At 38.3% G+C, this 22,636-nt stretch overlaps 1 protein-coding gene across 6 annotated transcripts in view; it reads right to left on the bottom strand.

Annotated features, from left to right (window-relative positions):
• Positions 1 to 22,636, bottom strand: part of PDE4B (phosphodiesterase 4B) — a 321,202-nt gene that overhangs the window by 16,085 nt on the left and 282,481 nt on the right. For 5 of the 6 annotated variants that reach the window (XM_067535627.1, XM_067535625.1, XM_067535624.1 and 2 more), the window contains one exon: positions 16,818 to 16,930. In XM_067535627.1, coding sequence (XP_067391728.1) covers positions 16,818 to 16,930 — 113 coding nt within the window. Of the gene's footprint in view, positions 1 to 16,817; positions 16,962 to 22,636 lie in introns of all 6 variants that reach the window. The other variant, XM_067535629.1, reaches the window with a different exon arrangement.

Genomic DNA, 22,636 nt, shown 5'->3' with positions numbered 1-22,636 from the left:
ACAGAATTAATGCACACCTGCCTATCTGTGTAATTACAATGAAAATTAAAGCTCTCATAAAAGCGGAGATGAGATCTGACTACCCAGTGTTTGAAAACAATTTATTCACTTTGCCCATAATCCAGCAAAGCATTTCAGCACATGCTTAACTTTAAGCATGGAAGTAGACTTCAAGTGTCAAGGAAAGCATGTTTTGAAAGGTTTTACTGGATCAGGGCCTTTATCTATACAAAAGAACCACCATAATCAGATGACTGCAAAAATGGTTTTCAACCAAAGTTGTGACAACTGGATTTCATAGTAACATTTTTGTATATATACAGAATCATGCATTTCAGCTGAGGAGCTTAAAGCACTATGCAAAAAATTTAGCCTCACAGCACTGCTACCATAATGTAGAAAAGCACCAGGTATTATTATCCCCATTTTACAGATAGAATACTGAGGCACAAAATGATTAAATGACTTGCCCAAGGTCACACATGATGTCTGTGGTAGAGGGGAGAACCCAGGTTTTTTGACTCTCATCTCTGATCTTCAACAAGACCACCCCCCCTTCCTCTGTAAACCCAGCTTTAAGCAAACAAATCCTCCTCCTCCTTCTTCTTCAAGCTTTTAATCAGCAATCTTTACATGATTGAAGACAACAGTACTGCAGTACTGTTAAAAACATGACCATGATCAAATCCAGCCAAGGCAATTAGTATCCTAGTTACATACAGGGGATTACTCATGTACTTTTTATTGTATCATTGCAATGTACTGTCTGAATAGGGCTGGAATATAAATTTATTCATAGAATTTCCTCAGTAATGTGACACTGTTAAAAATTACAGCTCAGTGGGCAGTGAGGCCCGATGATGGCATCTTCAATAACATTTAGAAGCAATTTATACACATACAAACTGTTTGTTTTATGGGACTTTGGATTTTTCTTGAGCTTCACTTGGTGTCAGATGCTCCAGAGAGATTTTATCTATTCTGTTGTATGCCATTTGTGGGCAGTGCCAGCAGGGAGAATGCACGTTGCTCTCTCTGCACAGATCAATGAATGATGTTATGTGAAAATTTCGGTAATGATTTCTTAGCTAAGCCAACCTGACAGCAAAGGGTAAAACCAATAGATTGTATACAGTGAGAAAATACCAATTGTTTTGAATGTACCGAAGCATTGCATGTTTTGTACAGCATGTTACACATTTCAAAAAACTAGTGAATGAATTTAGAGTTATTACTGCATCCCTGTAATTAATAATAATACTTAGCATTTATATAGTGCCTTTCATCGGATCGTATGAATATATTTTACAAACAGAGGCAGGCATTTTTATTCTCGTTTTATAAATGGAAATTGAGCCATGGAGAGATGAAGTGACTTGGCCATCGTTACACAGGGAGTCAGTGGAAGAGTCAGGAACAGAACTTGCGTCTCCTTTTTCCATATCCCATGTTCTGATCAGCAGATAGTGCAATTCAAGTGTTTCCTTTATAAAAGGAATACAAATTATTTTAATAAAAGTAAAATAATGAAGAAAACCCTATGGACCCCAAAGAAACAAAGAATGCCTGATCTTCTGAACAACAAACAGTGTTCTGAAAACATCTGGACAGTGGTGAGAAAAGCAATCAGGTTGTGTGACGTTTTCCTGTTTTGAAATGACTTTTCAAGTCATTTCAACTAAATTAGCTCAGCCAGCCATCGAATCATTCCTTGATTGATACTGGTAACCACTTCTGAAGTATTCACTGGGGCATTTGGGCCTCAGTTTCTTATCAGAGTCTTTTTTCTTTCTTTCTTTTTTTAATTCCCTTCATTATAATTCATTTAAGACTCTCAGATGCTATTTTCACAAACAGTGAAACGTATTTTACTTTATCTAAAATGCAGATCTTTTGTTCATTCCTGGCCTTGTTAATGTTAACATTTTGCTTCTAAGAATGATAGGTGTGGGGTTCCTTTCCTCTGACTGTAAAGACAAGTTAGAAACTGCCATGGGGAAACACATATGCAAGTGTAGGAGGTCAAAAGCCCCAGGAGTACAGGCCATAGAAAGGCTATGCAAGGGAACGCCACATCTCTCCATGGTGGCTCTCTTCACATGGGTATGGATGGGAGATCTGTGAGGTTGGCAGAGGAAGGGATGGAGCCAGAAGGTCCCTGAATTTTGTGTAGAGGGCCTAGACTGAGTTATGGCTTCTCCATTCTTTGGCTCTGAGCTGAAGGTACATTTCCCTCTCCCCCCACTGCTGCAGAAGTCCCACGTTCAAAGCCTGTTTTCTTTAGCTCTGTGCAAGGAAAGAGAATTTGTCAGACTGAGGAGCACAAACTACTCACATAAGCAGCACAAAGAGAGAGAGTTTCAGCTCACAGGCTGCAGTAGTGGCCTGGTGCGTGCGGGGAAGAGGTGCGATGCAGCCGTAGGCTAGGATGTGTTGAGTGCAGCTCCCTAACATCTTCTTCCTTATACTTCAGCTGAACAAAATCTAATACTTTGGCTTTCTATGGAAGAAGTAAATTTCCTTCTCATGTCTGAAAGTTAAACAAAGAGCTACCCAGTGGCACGCACCCCTCTTTTGATTTTCCAACCCAGTGCTTCCTCTCAAGGAATCTTATTATTATTATTACTGCTATTTAGACAACTGCATCATAGGTGTGCATGGTGCATTACAGAGACAAAGACACAGGGCCAGATCCTCAGCTGGTGTAAACCAGTATAGTTCCTTTGAAATCAATGAAACTACACCAATTTACACCAATATAGGATCTGTGGAGGAAAACTTAGTGGAGAAAAAGCTAAAGACATTTACAGAAGTTTAAGGCAACTAGAGGAGAAAAGAACTGCTAAGACCTTGAAATGCCTGTGCGTGGACTACATATACAGAAGGTGGGTGCTCCCTCCCCTTTGTTTGAATGAAACAATTTAGTTGCAAATCTTCAGTGTGTAAAAATGTTTGTAAATTGCATTCTCCTCATGACCCACCGTTTTGGCACAAATATGATATTATATTCTTCACTCTGGCACGGTTTCTTAGAAGTCCTCAGAACAAAAGGTAGGAAAGAATTCTTATCTACAAGGATACCATTACTGTTTGGGGTTTTTTTCCCAGACAAATACAACATGGCCAAGCCTTGATCAATTTAATCATGCTTCTAACCACTTCTGTTCTCAAGGCACAATTAATTCCTGGTATAATTCCATTCATTTCAGTTTCACCTGGGAAGGATTTGGCACTCAATATTTAAAATCTAGCAGGTTACACAGAAATTTACCTGTGTAATGGGAATTAGGGCCCAATCCTGAAAGCATTTATACACAGAAGGGAAATGACTAAAATGTATAGGTATTTGCAGGACCAGAACACAGGTATATAAATCTATCAGGAGTGTGTATCTCCATGCATCTTGAACATTCAGTTATGGTGTTTGTGACAGGCGTGTGGTGTAGCAGATTCTTTTAAAAATTAGATAAATTCAATCTTCAGTATTTGAAACCAGAACAGATACTAATGAACACTTGGTCACCTCTTCCAGAGCTGCGTATTTAATTCTCAAAGGTGTCTAATCCTTAGGCAGCCAAAATTCCCAGTGAAGCCAGGGTTTTTGTCTGAGTGAGAACTGAATGAGGATTTCAGGATATGGTCCCAATTGTCAACATGAAAGCAAAACTCCCAAGTGCAGAAGATGAGACCAAATGCGGGTTGGTCATTCTCACAATGGGCAGAAAAGCAGATAACTGATGCAAATCCTTCTAGTACATGATTTTCTTTTCATTTTTTTAAAGACTTCTTATATAAAAGGTAATTTTCTATTTTTCTGGCTCCCCACAACCTATGTTTGAAGCACTGTTCATTTTGACCTATTTTTAGTTTTTCAAGCCAATACTCCTTGAAAGAAGTTCTTCACTCTGAGGAATACCAAAACTTTATCTTCAGTTTTCCTCATATTTCATCATTTACAGAATGGGTTCTAGAGAAGACAAGTTTGCAACTGTTTCTGTTACTTCGCAGTTTCAATTTATGTATTTTCTTTTTTTTAAGCACTCTCACTAAGGGTGATGAGAAGCTGATTTTAAAAATAAATTTAATAGCAAAAATAATAAATCTTTTTAAATTAATTTTTAGTAAATCCTTTCAAAAAGACAAAGTTTTTGATAGGTAGTTTCCATTATTTTAGTGGCTAGAGTCAGTAAACATGTTGTATTTGGCTACCAGGTTTTTTGTTTTACATTTCAGTGCTTTTGCAACTCTTCCTTTTTTCTCCTCTAGATCAAGATATGATGTGCTAGAAGCTGCTTTTAACAAGATGCAAAACATTCGGGGTTGGGGGAGTGTTTGTTTTCTCTTTGGTTTATTTTTTAATCAAAATGTAAACAATTGAACCATGCAATTTCCCATTTTATGTCAAGAAAAATTGCTTTATTTTTTATACGTTTGAGCAAATGCTTAAAAGGAATAACTTCATGGCAGACTTGTTTACACAATTTTATTATGATTTAAAAATCCATAATAAATTCAAAGCACAATTCCTAAATGAAAAATTGCTATAAATCAGTTAAGTGACTCCTCCCTGAAAGTAATAGTATCATTCTGATCTAGGCAAACTAATATTAATATTTTACTGGTAAAATTTGCTGTTCCCTTTAAAGAGTCAGAACCTGCCTTGAGAGAGGGATGGGTGGGGGTGAGTTTGTTTCTAGCTTATTTCCAAATAATTGAAAGCTGAATATGCAAACGCATAATAAAAGGGCTAGATTAGAATAAGGTTGCTACAAAAATCCTGCATAGTGAACGTACTGTGAATTATCATTGCTTAGAAGAGAGTTTGAATTTCCCTATTCACAAGCTAACCTTGGGACTCATGTTATTCACCTCCTGAGAATTGGGTGGGTCTAACAAAAAAATAAACCCCATCAATTGCTGTTGAAGAAATAGCAAGGTCATGATGAAACCACCATTTGATTTCCCTGAAAATGAATGTGTCACATGTTTATAAGGTGCATATGCATGAGACTTTGCTGGCACATTAAGAAAGTGCATGCTAATCCAGCAGGGTTTAAAGACATCCAGCTGAAGAACAGTCCTATGCCATCGACTGCCTATGAATACAAATGGCAGATGCATTCTGGCAGTGCTTTCATAACTGATTGGTATGATATAGGATTTTTGTTGGAAGGTTAACATTTCTTTTGATTAACATAAAAGCAAAAGCATTGATAAGATTTACAATTTCATACTGTGTAGCATTAGAAAATATACTGAATATTTGTATAGATAAAAATCAATATTAATATAGCACGACACACAATTGCTAGTTGGTTGATGATAAATTTCAGTTTTCTTTGGGTGGATGTTTGGGTCAGTTTCTGTTTTCTCTGAATCATTTTGCCCTTCCCTAACTGTAAAAACACTTGTTTCAGGACAATGTATAGAAACAACCACAGCTTGCTGCTGCATGTTAGCTTAGTGCTTGGTATCGGTTGCCTGACTCACTAACTTACCACAATAACCTTCGAGAGGATGTCTGACGCCAAAATTATTTATCTGTCAAAATCTGCTCAAGCCAGATTTCTCAGCAAGACAACAGTCCAGCAAGAAACCCTTGTGATAGCTCGAATGAAGATTACTATTGTGTTATCTATAGTATCTATCCCGTAGTAAGTGCTTCTTACAATGTAAAAGGAAACACAGAACATAACTGAGCATTTCTCAATAGAATGGGTGTATTTAAACAACATATTTGAGATGGTCATGTGTTCTAACGAAAAGCATGATTCTGCACCCACTGAAGTTAATAACAAAATTCACCCTGATTTCAGTTGCAACAAGGTTAGGCCAAAAATTAACAGCCCCTTTCCTTGGAAGACTGATTGTCCACAACTTGGGGGTAATTAATTATGATTTTCTAGTCTCACACCAAGTTGATAAGTTTGATTAAAATTTTAAATGGCAAAAGTGCTTTTTTTCTACTACAGAATAAACATCTTGCTTTCCAAAGGCATTTTTAGAGAGTTCCACAGGTGTAAATGTTTTCTTAAATAAACTGGAAGCTCAGCTCAGAAAATGAAAAACAAAGATCAGGAAACAAAAGAAAGATCAGTACCGGTCTGAACTGAATGACAGGAAGCAACAGCAAAATAATTAGATGACTAAAGAAAGCAGATTACAGGCATAAAATATCTTGATTAAAGAAAGGCCTGATACAACAGACAATACCTATGGCCTTGAGAGAAGCCGACACTTCAGAAGGCTGTAGGTCTAAGACCAAAACCTTTGATCAGTCATACCCATGCTAGTCATTGACAAAATCACTGGTGCCAAAGGAAGCTGACCAATTCAGTAGAAAGAGCCCACAAAAGAAACCACAAACCAAATAAGCACCCCCGCTCTTCATTATTTATTTATGAAGCTGCCCAGGGAGAAGATGGTGTATGCTTGTGAAGTCCCTGCCTCCCACACTTCACTACTCTCAAGTCTCAGGACCTTTAATCCCTACACGTGCAGCAGTGAAAATGGAATATAGTAGGGGTCTCAATGCTTGATTGCCAGAGTGTTTTCGGCCTCCCACAGTCTCCAATTAACAGATGTATTCAGGCCCAATGGCTCTTTTCCTTCTCTCATTGAACAATGCTTTCAGACAGGAAGGGACTTAAAGCTTTTCTCCAAAGTCATTACCAAGATCCTGACTGGGGAGAACTGGCACAGGATGCTTATTGTGAATTTGCCTCAGTTGGATCCTACGTCTTTAGAAAGAAGACCAAGAGACAAGTGTGTTTATCATTTAACAAAGGGAGTGAGAGAATGAGAAAGCTACTTTTGTGAAATGTATATACCTAGATTTTAAATTAAACTGAAAGCTGTGATTCATATCCTGCAGTCTTTATGTAAGCAACTTCACAGGACTTTATAAGGTAGGAAAACTACTTCTGGGAAATTAAAATAATTCTGAGCTCTAAAATGGCTTTTTCATAGATGCGCATAATGAGAAAAACTCTGGCAACTCTTAAGTAGCAAAAGTCTGTTTGTTTTAGCAGATGAGGAATATAGTGTAAATAAAGCCCAGTAAGACATGGCTTTGTATCTCTTAATATACGGTATGAAAAACAGTGGCAGCTGGTCCTCCCAAAATGAAAATGCACCTAATACAGCCACCTAAAACATATGGAATGTCCTAATGACTGTAAATACATTGTAATGAAAAGTCATTCTAGAACAGAGCTAGGCAAATAATTTGCAGAATATTTTTGTGTATGCAGTATTTGCCCAGCTGCACTACAACTGCAGCAGGTTTGGGGTTTTATTTAAACATACAGCAGAAACTCTAGTCAGAGCAATCTCTCTCTCTAAGACATTCTATTTGAGTGTGCCTCACAAAACCATCTCATTTTTCTTTTGATAACCCCGCACTGCTATGTATCATGTATGCCCTAATGAGAGCTGACTTGGGACTTTCACGTGGGAAGGAAACCAAAGGACAGAACAAGTGTAAAGAGTTGGCCTGGCTTAGTGGTGTGTTTGTGAATGTGATGAGAAATGAAAATCCTAACACCACTGAATTCCATGTATGGCACCACAATGAACTCAAACAAAGAGTCATAAAACATACAGAATACCAAAGAGAATATCAACATCCCCACCAACGGAAAAGGGAGATGGAGGGAAAGGAAGAACATTATTCAAAGATTCCTACTTGAAACAAAGAACAAACCCCCAAATACTATTGTTTCCCAAATGTTTCTCTCTTATTTTTCTGAGCATTATCCCTGTCTTGCTGATTTTATACAGACAAAGTGAAATGGCAGTTTTGATGAGGAATTTAGAGGGGTCTGTCTCTTTCTCACACATTGGGCAAGTCACGAGTAGCTGCACTGAAGCCAATTGACTTACACCAGTATATAATTGGTTTGAGATCAGAATCAGGGCTTAGAGGTGGGCCCAAGGTACAAAATTTGGACCTGGGACTAAACTTCTCCAAAGATCAAATGCCGCCTTTTCTAAAGGCAAAAGAACTACCAATGACAGCCCCACCCTTCCCCCCAATCAAAGAGTTTGCTCTCAGAAATTACACAAATCCTTATTAATACTATTCATATCTAGTTAGCTAATTTCATTCCCATTCATCTCTCTCCTTTTAACAATTATTCACTTTTTAGCCCTGCCCTCAAATAATTATTCACTTTTTGAACCTACCCTGGAGCAATTATTTATTTAAGCCACACCCTAAAACGGCACGACTGAAAAGTCTGAGAATGATGAAGTTCAAAATGGTCAAACCCACACAAGCCAGATTTTTTAAGGGTTAGATAGTGCCAAATGGGACTGGCTTGTGTTGGAGACAGTGGGGAGTCATACCAACAAAGGAGGTCTCCTAGGGGATTGAGGATATTATTTGGAAACTGGCTAGGCACCAGTTGTGGCAAGGCCGAAGCATCAGACTGTCAAATAAACATACATACTGAGTATTAAATAAGTACAATTGTTCCAGTAGACTGTTACAATGTATCTGTGAGGCAGAATAATCAATCTTGATTATAATTCAGAGAACAAAGGAGAGAGGGAAGAGAATTTCAAGGTATGGAATGGTGAAGCAGATTGTTAAAATTGATGATAGACATTTTCATAGTACATAGAAGATGATGATGATCTGAATTCTGTGGCTAGTTCTTCTCTATGTAGTGTAAACAAGAGATGCGCCAGACCCAACCCCCAAATCTGAACATCTCTGTACTTTGAGAGGGTTTAGACTCCAATTCTAGATTCACGTTTCAAAGCGGGATGGGTAATGGTTTTTGTATACTGTGAAAAATTTTGATATTGAAATATTTTCCTGTTCTGAATTGGGATGACAAGTCAAAGCCTCAGAAATGTTCGCAAACTGAAAATAATATTAAAAAATTGGTTTGGGTCAATGTTTTGTTTTTATTTTGACCTTTAATTTTTTATTTTATTTTATTATTTTTTTTAACTATAAGTAGCTTAAACTTTTACATGAAAACTTGTTGGAAAACCCAGAATTTTTTTTTTGAAAAGATAAAAATATTTTGTTTCCACAATTTCAAAATTTTTTTTTCAGTTGAAAAAATTCACTGAAAGTGACCCTTTCCCTGAAAAAAATCATGTGTGACAAATCAGCATTTCTGACAAAAAGTTTTTGGTTGAAAATTTCCCAACCAGTTCTAGACCCTGCTGTATTCTGGCTGCACTAAAATCCTGGATCCCACACTCCCAAATCTTGGACTGTTCAAAATCTGGATCTCAGATTTAATGTTTGCAATTTGCACTATTCTTTTCACAAAATGCAATGACTATTTTCCCTGTACTAAATCAAGCCATTCTTTCTAAACATAAAAAAACCCCACACTGAAACAAGTTCAAGCATACAGCAAATGAATAGACCCTCAGCCTCGGGTGTAAACAGCCTCTATCCCGTTTTCTATCAACCATAATGATTTAACAAATCAGTCTATATCTAAAAACTGTAAGTTCAAGAATCAGCTAACAGCACTAGAGTATGTTTCCACCATACTTTACAAGAGCACAAAGCATTTAAGATCTTTAATGTTAATTACAAAACAGTTCTAATGGCTACTCTAATGAAGCTCAGCCAAACTACAGTTCATGAGTTCTCCCAAATGCTTAGTTACAAGTCTATGTTTCCGTAATGACCATCGCTGAACAGCTGCAACCAATAGAGGGGAATACCAAATCACGGATTAGGAACTGATGTGCAGAATTCCATGAATTATACCTACTTAACTCTGCTTATAAAAACAAAAGACATGGAAGTCTCTTTGTCTTGCTAACTGTTGGTTAACTTAACAAGCCTTTCTTTGTAAGACACTTGGCTATTTTCAAGCACATTAAACAAAGGAAGTTGCAGTAAAGTAACCAAAAGACTAAACAATTTGGCACCAGTTAAGGGAAACATCACGTACAAAGTGGGCAAGGCTGAGTGCTGGTAGACTCACAAAAAACAATGCAAACGTGAAAGCTGTGCAGCGAGGCACAGACTGTTGGCATGCTGCCCTGAGCAATGGTAAAATGCTGGATGTGGACCTCCCAAGTTTACATTAGTGTCCTCATATTTATTTAGCTGCTGTCTCCTGACAGTTAGGTGTGGGCTTGCTTCTCTCTCTCTCGGTTTTTGTTTATTGAAACACCCTTTGTAACAATGGTGAAGTGGAAGAATTATTTTTATGTCAGGGGCTCTCTTGCAAAATAACAAAAGACAATAGTTTGGTGAGCTGTCTCACTAGCAAACACATACGTATCAGTGTATAAAGTGATGGTCAAAAATGTTATCTGCCTGCAGGATTTCATTCTGCTCTTTACCTCCACTTCTACTGGAGACTTCTTTAACAGCTAACATTTTAAAGTCCAGGTCAGACAAATGGTAGGGATTTATATTACAGTACTTCTAGCAGCACTGAGCTTCAATGTCAAGGATCCCTTAACTTCAATCACATGACATTTGTCAGGCATACAAAAGTTTCAAAGGTGTGTGTCAACAAGGAAGACTCAGTGATGTTACCAAAATACATATATTCCAAATTCAAAATGTTTTTGCAAATGATGAACTATATTATTTGTAGAGCTGGTTGGGAACTTTTGAATGAAATGTTTTTTGTTGGAAAATGCCAGGTGGTCAAAACAAACATTTCATGGAAACATACTGGTTTCAACAACACTATCATTGGGAAAGTTTCTGAGTTCTAGGATGGAATTTCTGGCCTAAAGCAGGGTAAGACCAGACAATATAAGAACATAAAAACGGCCATACTGGGTCAGTCCAATGGTCCATCTAGCCCAGTATCCTGTCTTCCAACAGTGGCCAATGACACGAGCTTCAGAAGGAATGAATAGAACAGGTAATCATCAAGTGATCCATCCCATCAGTCATTCCCAGCCTCTGGCAAACAGCCTATCCCTGCCTATCCTGGCTCATAGCCATTGTTGGACCTTTCCTCCATTAACTTGCCTAGTTCTTTTTTGAACCTTGTTATGGTCTTGGCCTTCACAACATCCTCTGGCAAGGAGTTCCACAGGTTGACTGTGTGTTGCATGAAGAAATACTTTCTTTTGGTTTGTTTTAAACCTGCTGCTTATTAATTTCATTTGGTGACCCCTAGTTTTTGTGTTATGAAAAGGAGTAAATAACAATTCCTTATATACTTTCTCCACGCCAGTTATGATTTTATAGATCTCTATCATACCATATCAAGTCACCTCCTTTCCAAGCTGAAAAGTCCCAGTCTTATTAATCTCACCTTAGATGGAAGCTTTTCCATACCCCTAATTATTTTAATTGCCTTTTCTGTCACTTTTCCAATTCCAATATATCTTTTTTGAGAGCAGTACTCAAGATGTGGGCGTACCATCGATTTATAAAGAGACAATACGATATTTTCTGTCTTATTATCTATCCCTTTCCTAATGATTCTGAACATTCTGTTAGCTTTTTTGACTGCCACTGCACTTTGGGCAGATGCTTTCAAAGAACTATCCACTATGACTCCAAGATCTCTTTATTGAGTGGTAACAGATAATTTAGACCTCATCATTTTACATGTATAGGTAGGATTATATTTTCCAATGTACATTACTTTGCATTTATCAACATTGAATTTCATCTGCCATTTTGTTGCCCAGTCACCCAATTTTGTGAGATCCCTTTGTAACTCTTCAGAATCTTCTTTGGACTTAACTATCTTGAGTAGTTTTGTATCATCTGCAAATTTTGCCACTTCACTATTTACCCCTTTTTCCAGCTCATTTGTGAATAAGTTGAACAGTACTGTTCTCAGTACAGACTCCTGGGGGATATCACTATTTACTTCTCTCCATTCTGAAAACTGACAGTTTATTCCTACCCTTTGTTGCTTATCTTTTAACCAGTTACTGATCCAGGAGAGGACCTTCCCTCTTATCCCATGATCACTTACTTTGCTTAAGAGCCATTGGTGAGGGACCTTGTCAAAGGCTTTCTGAAAATCTAAGTACACTTTATCCACTGGATCGCCCTTGTCCACATGCTTGTTGACCCCCACAGAGAATTCTAGTAGATTGGCGAGGCATGATTTCCCTTACCAAAAACCATGTTGACTCTTCCCCAACAAATTGTATTCACCTATGTATCTGATAATTCTGTTCTTTACTAGAGTTTCATGTTCTTTACTATAGTTTCAATATTCAAGTAGTTAGGAATTCAAGTAGTAGGAATTCACTCACATGGTGTATGGTAGATCCAGGCTCAAGTCCCTACTTCGCCTGATTCAGACTAGGGACTGGAAACTGCGTCTCTCACAGGTGAATACCCTAACCACCAGGCCAATGGGGCTCTCACTGATTTTGACCAGAAAGTCCATCTTGGGCCTGAGGAATCTTCCCAAAACCAACAGAGAAGGTGTTTTGCTTGATTCAGAGCAGGGACTTGAACATGGATCTCCCACATCCAGGTGTGCTATCGAGTCAGTAAGTCTTTCTGTTGCCCAATGACTATTTTTTTATACAGTGGAGCTCCACTAGGGTAGATTGAGACAGTGACTGACTCTAAAGCCTGGCGGTTAGGGCACATGCTCACGGTGTGCAAGACCAAGGTTCAGCTCTCTGCTCTGAGCCCTGCAGAGTACCTTCACTATTCTGGGGTAGTCTCATGTTCTCTCCCTTTTTGTGAAAAAATTTGGAAGGAACAGAATCGGTTGTTGAAACCTTTTCTGTGAAACAGAGATTTTACTTTCCAGCCAGCCCTTATTATCTATCGACTGTAAAGCTGCACAGTCTGGGTGCAGAGGCTCTGAATACTGGCTTCATAAACTGCTGTGCTAATTCAGGGGATGTGTCAGCCTGCTGCTCAGATCTAGTGAAGTACTAATTTTATATCTGACACGTCTTCTATAGGAGGACTATATCCTGCACTTAGAAACAGATGGACTCTGTGATGTAAAGGGTCTATTTCACCCTTAAGGTCCACTGCTGTGGTCCTTAAGGGGGAAAAGACCCTGTGACCTTAAGGCCTTAGAATACCATCAAGCTGGGAGTTGGGGAACTAGAGGACAGATAGCATGTCAGCTGGGGAATTATTTACCACTCGCTTTATGATTTGGGGAGGAACCGAGCATATGTCCACCAGTCTTGCTCCCTACAGCCCAAATTCTCCAGGGGCCTGTGATTCTCTCTCCGGGAAAGATGAGGCTGTGGACAGCTCATAATGCCAAATGCAACATTAGGGGGCTGCCACCAAGAGAGAAATGTCTCCTCTGTAACAGGAGGCCCATGACTCAGAAACCTTCTGAGAGTCAGTAACTGCCTAGGCTGTGAACTGGATAGGTCACTAAATGCAGAATGATAGTCACAGCTTACAACAGTGTAAAAACGTATGATACACATTAGCAGGTAATTTTAAATAGCTACAGATTACTATGGGTAATTCAGCTTTATTTCAAAGCTGAAGCTATAGTACTGTGGTCACATAAATAATTAACTCCATCTTTGCAGTATTCTGTACATTTCCACATGCTTTGTATAGGGAATACATAGAGAATGAGGCCAATGCCAAGAGGCGACAACTAAGGCAACGTGGAATAGCAACTCACTTAGGGATGTACGGCAGTTTTCTTCACTGTGGCTCTCTTTCTAATTTTGGAATGTTAATCGTTTCTAAAAAAAAATCAGATTTCCCATTTGTCCACATTTCAAAACCACCACCATGTTTGGCATGATAGGCAGCCTGCTTCCCGGAGGCTGCGGACTGGAATAGCAAGGGGCCTGGGGTATTTGGAGGTCAGGATTAAGTGCATTGCTAAAGACGTGTGGTAAAAAGTTTACCTAGTGAGGAAGTAGTCACTTTTCTGTAATGGTTCTATGCTGGGCTCAAGCCTCCAGCTTTACAGCCTTGACTCCCATCAGCCTCCATACAAGCTGAGGGTGGTTAGCACTTTGCAGGATCAGGCCCTTGGTTTTTCACTCCTTGAGTAATTAATTTACATTGTCGGCACACCCATAGGCCCGTGCTTTAATGGATATTTTCTGGAAAACTTTTTATGGCCAGCATGCTGTCACACATGCCTTTTCCCCCCAGAAAATGCTTTTTGTACAAGAGTACTGAGAAACACACTGCAAGCACGTATGCAGAGATCCTCCCTCTCTCTCTGCTGTTGTTGCAACTCTGTACTTTTAAAACTACGTCTGTCAGGAAGGAGACAGGAAATTCGAGTCACACTTGCAACAGCTGTGCCATGCCTACTATCATTCTCAAATGACGTAGTTTGGCTTTAGTGGCAAAGGGCCAGGAACTTAGCAATAGCAGAGGTCAGGAAGATAGGTCACTGTTTATACTGTTCTTTGCACTTGGGATCATGCTGAGTCTATTGGCTTTCTTCCTTTCTATACTGTTTCCGTTTTTCTTTAATAATGTGGAACCTAAGCATCCTGTTTTCAAAACATCTGACTGTTTTGCTGTTTACCAACGCACTGCTTAAAAGCTTTGGATTCAAGTAAGACAGTGCTTTCAGATATTTCATGAGACGGAAAATTGGACAACAAATTAATTAACATTTTTAGACTGTTTCTAAACAGTCTTTTAAAAACATCCACACAGTTTTACTTCCAGCTGAACTGCTTTTCAGGCTGCACAGCTCACTTGAGATAATTTTACTGTGCCCCATGAAAAACCAATTGCCACAATCCCACGAAACCAAGAGATATTTATCACCAACTCATTTAGATGTTTGTTTCCATGGCAAGGAAAAAAGAATAAGCTGCAAACCATTTCAAGTTATTCTTTCATAGCTGGAAATGACTCTTGGAATCTGACCAGAACATGTACAAACACATTTTAGTTCAAGTACATGAATGAGCAAAGTTTAAAGAAAGCTGAATCTGAGTAATGAACACTGAACATAGTAAAATCCTAATTTTTAACAATTACACATTAAGTAATTTAGCCAATCATAGCTTTTCACCAGTAAGAGTACAAAAGTTGGAGAAAATCTCAAAATAAGGGATATTTCTGCCTCATGTGTGAGGTACTATTTTCTTAGCAGGCCAAAGTCTTACTCATGGTTAGATCAGTTTCTCACACAAACTGATAAAAATTATATCCTGTTCTTGTGAGCTAGTCCTATTAAACTTTTATTGCTTTCTAGGCCCCAACATGATGTAGTAAGAACTAGTCAAGGAGGAAGTTCGAAATGACCTGGCATTAATTTCTTTAACGTATTCCACAGAATCTCGGTTTATGACTCAGCATTTCTGGCATAATTTTCCAGTTAGGAAAAGGAGGAAAACCCTGGATTTGTGTAGCACAAAGGTAAAACTGGGTCTAAAGAGGGCTAGTGCAAAAGTCTGAAGGTAATATATGATGTCTAATATCTTTATAAGAGATAGAGCATGCACATTTCTGAAACTATATGATTTGTTTCATCAAGAAACAGATGGGTGTAAATATTGCATAAATGCATGGGTATAAATACTGAATTTGGAAGAGCAGTACTTGTGACTTTGGGATCTTGTGCGCTTAGACTATCGTGAAAGCAAAGCCGTAAAGCTTTGCATTACCCTCAGCAGGAGATCTGAATCAACAGATGCCAGTCAAGTGCTCAAAGAGGTGGTGCCTGTAGCCCCAGGGAGTGCCTTATGTCAATCAACAATAACCCTTCTGGCCAAGTAAGGATTGACTTTGATGGGTTCTTATTAGAATCTCATCTGCAGTTCTCTGCCTGGAAGGTTGGAGGCTGGAAGCAGAATCTCAGGGTTGGAGGGGCGGAGGTTAAAGGATTATTTTGTGGGGTATTCAGGGCTTCTGCTGCATTTTTTCCCTTTATACTTTTTCTGTATTCTTTTTCTGAACCTTCCCTCCTCTTTTCCTTCATTGAGCATTAAGTTTGGTTTGGGATTTTTTTTCTCAAATTATTTTAACATATTTACTCTTTGTATAAAAACCTCAAATCCTCCTGCACCACCCCCCAAACCCAAATCAGCCCTTTAATGAAAGCACATTTATAAATGTCCCAGTCTCATGGCACTCCATCCTAATCATGTACTGTATATGAAATGCTGTCAAACTCATACCATAATATTAAAAACACAAAGCAAATGTTTACAGAAAGAGAAAGTCGCAATAAAATGCTGTCCTACAATGTGTAAAGTTTGCCATTATTACTGAAAAGTAACAGCTAAGTTAATTTCCCCAACCTGATCATTTGTTAAAATTACACACTTTTCAAAGGGTGGCTGTGGTAGTATTTTTTCCACAGGAAACAACTTTAATTGACTCCTTTTAAATTTCTGATAAATAAATATCACTGTAATGATATGGTTTTACTACATTTTACCATATTATAATTCTGAATCTCTGGAATACTAAATGTTTTCCTGTTTCTGCTTTTCTATGACAAATTTTCTCCAATGTATAAGTTACTTTAAAGTGTAATATTTTTATTTACCATCCTACTTCTTGCTGTATAAAAATGTACCTAAGGTCCCTGGACCATCTCACCAAATGCAAGGATTAATTTCACAGTGGAAATATATTCTGCTTGAGAACCTATACTATTTATTTTACCACTTGCACTGTTTATTTCTTGCAATAGCATAAGGATACAAATAGTTAAAAGCATGTAAAGTTACATCCTTAACTTAAGCTACTGTCCTAGGAAAAAGTACCAGAATTGTTTAAATGAACTGTCAGATATTGCACTGTGCATGCTTGTCTGCTGGTGGACACAATCACACAGAGCAACACTTTTTGTCTTATTTTACAGCAGTTATGCTTTTTATTTTCAGTCTTTGACATTTCAGAAAGAAGTCACCCCATCACTTACCTTATTAGATGCCATTTCACTGACTGATCGGTAGGTCTGAATAGTTTCAAGTTGATCTAAACACCAGTCTAATTCTTCCAGAGTTTCCATTGCTAATTTTTGATAAGATTCTTCTGCAAATAAACACATAGACATGTAGTTAGGCTTCAGTGGCTGCAGACTTTCCATGGTAGAGTCACTGACACAGCTGGAGGCAGAACTGCTGTAGTTGGTACAATGCTCCTTCATCATGCGGTCTGGGTAATGCTGCTCCACGCTCCAGGAGGAGAACAAATCAACATACGTCCTTCCTTTGGCTGGTTTTTTTTTTTTTTTGGCTTTGAAGATGAGATGTCAGTAATACATCAACAAACTTCCTCTAAAAAGGGGGTGTGGGAAGAATGCTCTCTGACACACTCATCTGCATGTATGTGCACTTAGCCTGCACGCTAATAAAAGCAGTTCCTTGTAAGCAAGCCTTTTCTCCTAAGCATTACTCATGACAGCGTTTCTTGTCTAAAGTGATGACATTTTAAAGAATTCTGAAATGTCATTAAGTGAGATTAAGCAAGCAACTTGCTTCAGTTCTTTTTCCTCAGAAGCAACAAGTTGCGCTGTTTTCAATTAAATGAAAAAGAAACAAATCGTTGCCAGTAAGTATTCAGGCAATGCAAGCATTGAGGGCATTGTACGAATGTGATCTCTGAGTAACTTTTCCACTAGACAGTACTGCCCCAAACAAGGTTAGGAGAAGTAGAGTTTTTTTGTTGGGTGTTAAATGAGATCCCTTTGATAGGAATACAGTCAGACAGAAACTTTACTGAGTACTGGATGAGTGATTGACTTTATTGATTAAAGGGAATGATGCTTCTCTTGTTTTGCATAACAAAGCTAAAACTTCCCTTTGGTCTGGGCTACGATCATAGGGAAATTATTAACTGGATTCTCAGATGCAGCCAGAAATGAGCTGTCTCTGCTTTTGCTAACGTATTTCCTCTCTATTTGTGTTTCAAATCATAAATCTCCTAGAAGAACTGCTAAGCAGTTCTCAAGATAAAAGTAAAGGTTTACATAAGTGATTGCTTCATCATGGCTCATAAATAATTTTAAATCCTTTAAATATATAGCTATATATGAGACCTATTGCCTGAAAGGACACACATCAATACATATCTTCCTCAGTTCAAGGAGCTAGGATTTTAAATGGCAAGAGTTAAAGCAAACTGCAATCATATTAGAGTTAACAGAGCTCTAGACTGTTACTGACATACACTTGAACAGAAAAATACACACACACTATGGGCCCTATTCAGCACTGTGAGCGCAACTTTTACCACTTTGTACTCGAGGCTGTGGATGTGCTGAAAAGAGAACTGATCATTAGGGAGGGGCAGGAGCAATAGTGTCACTTTCCCCTGGGCGGACAACTTCACATTTTGGCAGGGATTTCATAGGGTTCTCACCAGTGGAGGCTCCCTAGCAATTGCACTGAGTCAACGCATCGCACAGCTGCCCTGGCTCCATTTCGTGGCTGCCATGTTTGTGAAGCGTACCAAATGGCTTTCTGCCCCTTGAAAGAGCAGGCAGTTTGCATCATTGTTCCCTGCACTCCAGATAGCTTGCTCACTGCTGGGTTGTGAAATAGGTTTCCACTCACTTCTGGTCCTACAGAAACAGCATATAGGGCCTGATCCAAAGCAACCTGAAATCAACAGAAGAACTCCACAGGACTTTGAATTTAGGCCACAGAGGCACGTGCCTTGCATATACAACTAGTCCAATGGCTCCGATTTTGATCTCAGTTACACCAGTGAAGTCAGTAGTTACTCCAGATTTACACCATTTATACGTTATTGTTACTTTATTATTATTATTATTATTATTTGTGTTGTGGTGGGGCTCAAAGCCCCCTGTTGTGCTGGGTTAGGCACACACTATAAAGATGGTCCCTGTCCTGAAGAGATTACTATCTAACTTGAAGAAACATGCAGTAAATGAGTGTGACAAAGAATATAAAGGAATGAGGGTAGGATGGAAAAGGGTAACATGATCATGTGGCTACACAGGGAACTGAGCGAGAAGTACTTGGTACAGACGTGCTTTAAAGCAATGATTCTACAACAGGGTTGCCTGCAACCACACACTGGACTCCGTGATCCAGGAGGTTCCTTCTAGTCCTACATTCCAATAAAATAAATTAAATTTTTGGGGAAAAAAGAGCTAACGCTCAATTTCTTTTTTATACTTACAGAGCCACAAACCTACTGGAAGTAACTTCCTCTTGCACACTTCTTTGATATGCAAGTCAAAAAAAGTAGGTGGAACTAGCCACAAAATACCAGAGCACAACTTCAGTGCGCTTTCCTTCCCAACCTGCAAATTCCTTATCAATGAGCAGATAAATAAAACAATTGTAGTGAAAGATTCCAAGATTTCCCTCTAAATGAAAAAATGTGTCTCAAATCTGCACTAAGTGAAAAAGTTTGTATTGCCTAATAAAGTGATTTTAGGAGTAGATGCACAAAGTCCCAGTCAGATAAGTTTAACAGAACTTCATTATATACTAAGAGCAATTATCTATAAATATCACTATAATTTACAATCTAACTTCAATTTTCTGAGCAGTAGGTGGTATCATGGCCTACTCAAATATATAGTCAGAATGATTCTATATCCCACCTACTTAGAACATCTTATATCTTTCTAACAAGAATTAAATAAAAAATTTAAAAAAGTTGGAAAGTTGAATATTCTTATGAAATAATTAAAACAGAAACTAAATCTGTTTTTCTTCTATGTGTCATATCATCGTTAGGCAACCTGCATATGGCCCTAAATATGGACTTAGTTCATATAATTCAAATCCAAGTAAAACGTCACCAGGATGTGGGCATGTTGGGATATGGTCACAATGACCTGGGAAGGTGTGGTGTGATCATGTAGTACTAAAGGTGTCCGGGTCAATTTCTGTTGTCTCATGGGGTTTGGTTTGGCCCATTTAAAGATAGGCAGCCTTCAAGTTCAAATCCAGACTTGCCCAAGTTCATGGATGTTTGGATCCAGTCCACATCTACCCGCCACTGTCATTTAATTTCTCTTTTCCTTTTAAGACTTCATCCCCGAGAAGGTGGTGTAAGAATCCCAGGGCAGTGTAAGAACCTATACAGAACAGAACAGAACTCTAAACTTCAGGACTGCAGTACCCATCCTCTCCAGAACCACAAAAGGGTCCATCCATCTCCAGCTCCTTTCAATGATAAATTGAGTTTCATGTAGTTGCATGAGCCTGAAAATTGATACCCCGTCCACTCTATATGAACATGGAAGATCTCAAGGCACTGTTATTATTGTGCAAAATTATCCTTTCTGTTCACTGTTATGCAGTGTGCTATATACTGATTGGCTGCTGTCCTCCATTCTTGAGGTGACTGCATTTTAGCTGTGCTGAGTGTATATAGTTCGTGAAGCCCCCTGGAATCCTTCAGGCTGAAGAGTGCTATATAAATGTAAAATGTCATTATCATATCATTACTAATGATACTTGCAAGGAAAACGTTTAAGGGGCAATAAATACAGCAGGACCTGAATTCCTAAATGATGCGTTAAAGTTTGCCTTTTTTTTTTTTTAAAGTTTGACTAAAACACTAGCCATTTAGATGGACAAACATACAGTATCTGTCAGTAAATAAAGAGATCTTATTAAGTATCATAGTATGAAAAAACATTAGTTATCTTATTTTTCTAGACTATTTAATACCCAATCCAGCAAAAAGTGCATATAGTTTTCTAAAGCACAGAAAATAGTGCTCTTATCTTCACTTTTCTTCATAAAACCTAACACATTTGCTTTTTTGAAACAGCTGCAGATTGTGAAGATAATTTCATTGCTCTGTACATCATTATGCCCAGGTCTTTTGCCTTAGAAAGTGCTACCTAACATGATGAATTTACCACAAGGAATTTGACCTGTTATATCCTGCTTAGTTTTGTCGGGGGTTTCTTAAGCTCCTTGGGGTCTCCTCATCTGGACTAATATAAACAACTTTACGTTATCTACAACTCTGCCTCTTCACTGTTCACTGCCTTATTCAGATCACTACCAAATGTATAAGCGAAGCACTAGTTGTGGTTGCACACAGTTCAGGCTGAGTTTGCATTTTACAGCAGAGATTCAACAGCTTTGTCGAATACTACAATACATCCTAAAGCACTTGCTCCGAGCACAGAGTGGGTTTCTGAGAATTGACAAGTAATTCCATTAATTAAAGAATTAAAATTAATTTTAAAAATGGGTCCTTTAAGAAACTTAGCATCTTGTACTGCACCTCTTTATGTCCCAAATGATCTTAAGAATACAAACTCTTCTAACTTCCCATGTAGTTATAACTTACAGAAATCTCATGTATTAGCTACACTTGAAATATATATTTTATATTGTAAGGATTAATCGTCATTTTTGGCTATTAGTCTTCATGAGTGAAATTGTCTTCTATAGCAGAGGTCAATGGCTCATGTCCTACAGAGAATTAAAAAAACCCTCTGTCCTCTTTGAAAATGGTTGCTATCGTCTATTGTGCTCAACAGGACTGAGCCAACAGCCCCCTCAGTTACAATGCCCTTTTTCAAAATGGCCAGTACTCCTATTGTTCCCAATAAAAATTCACCCAAACAGCCCTCAGGGAAGATGCCCAGGAAGCCATGTGAGTGTAGTTCTAATCATAGGTGCTGCTAGAATTAGAGGTTTGAGGGGTGTTGCCATGCTCCCTGGCTTGAAGTGGTTTCCATCAGATACAGGGTTTACAGGTTAGTTCAATAGCTCACAGCACCCCAACTATACAAATTGTTCCAGCACCCCTCGCTCTAACTGCTCTGCATTGCTCCAGACTATGACAAATCAAGGCTGATATTATACACTTAAATTGTTAGAAATATCACGTGGTGACATTCTCATAGTTTGTTGTTTCTTGTTATGTGTGATATTTTTAATTTAACAAATGAAATTCCAAGATAAAAACTTCATTATACTGAAGTTAACATTGAATACAGATCAGCAACTTAAGGGTAAAACATTACAGGTATGTTGCTATTATTAAAAAAAAATGTGTAACGAATGCAGGAAATTCAGAGTGAAGGTTAAAATGGAAAGGCAATGAAAATATGTTTTCTTATATCCTGTATGGTAATACAGATGTAGGGCACTCAAACCTTAATGCTGCTCTGTAGGGACACTATACAATATCCACACAACACAATTAATGGACTGTGGCATTTGTATTCCAGATTAAATTAAACTGATTTTTAAAACCACATTAGATATTTTCATTTCCCCCCTCCCCTTTTCATCTGATGTTTGGACTATATTATCTGTCTATTTTGAGACTTGGTGCAGGGACCGTATCTTCCTCTCTGTTGTAAGTACACTGTTGGTGCTAATTAATAAATAAGAGTTAGTGATAGATTAAAATGATTGTTTTATCTGAACCCTTTTTGGTCTCCCTTCCCTTCCCCCCCCTTAGGGAGAACACTACTGGACAATCTCAAAGAACCATCCCAAATATGTGACTTCTTCAAATCACACACACTCCACTAATCTAATGTTTTAAACATGTTGTACTATAAACAAAATATGAAGCATCGTCATCTCACACATCAAATTGTGTTTTTCAGACAAAATGATATTTGACATTTGTCAGAGTTGATCTGTAGTGTATAGGAATTGGGTAATATCCCATTACATAGTTTGGGAGTCTTCTAGAGGATCTTCCGGTCTTCTGTTGCAGAAAACATCAGAACCCTGCCAGAACCACAATATACAGAGGTAGCTAGGTACTGTATATTTG

The sequence above is a fragment of the Emydura macquarii genome, unplaced genomic scaffold, assembly GCF_026122565.2.
Source record: "Emydura macquarii macquarii isolate MOO-44397 ecotype Brisbane River unplaced genomic scaffold, CSIRO-AGI_Emac_v2 contig_3506, whole genome shotgun sequence".
Taxonomy (NCBI): domain Eukaryota; kingdom Metazoa; phylum Chordata; order Testudines; family Chelidae; genus Emydura; species Emydura macquarii.
Note: the sequence above shows the minus strand (reverse complement) of the source record. Positions and strands in the feature narration are given on the sequence as shown.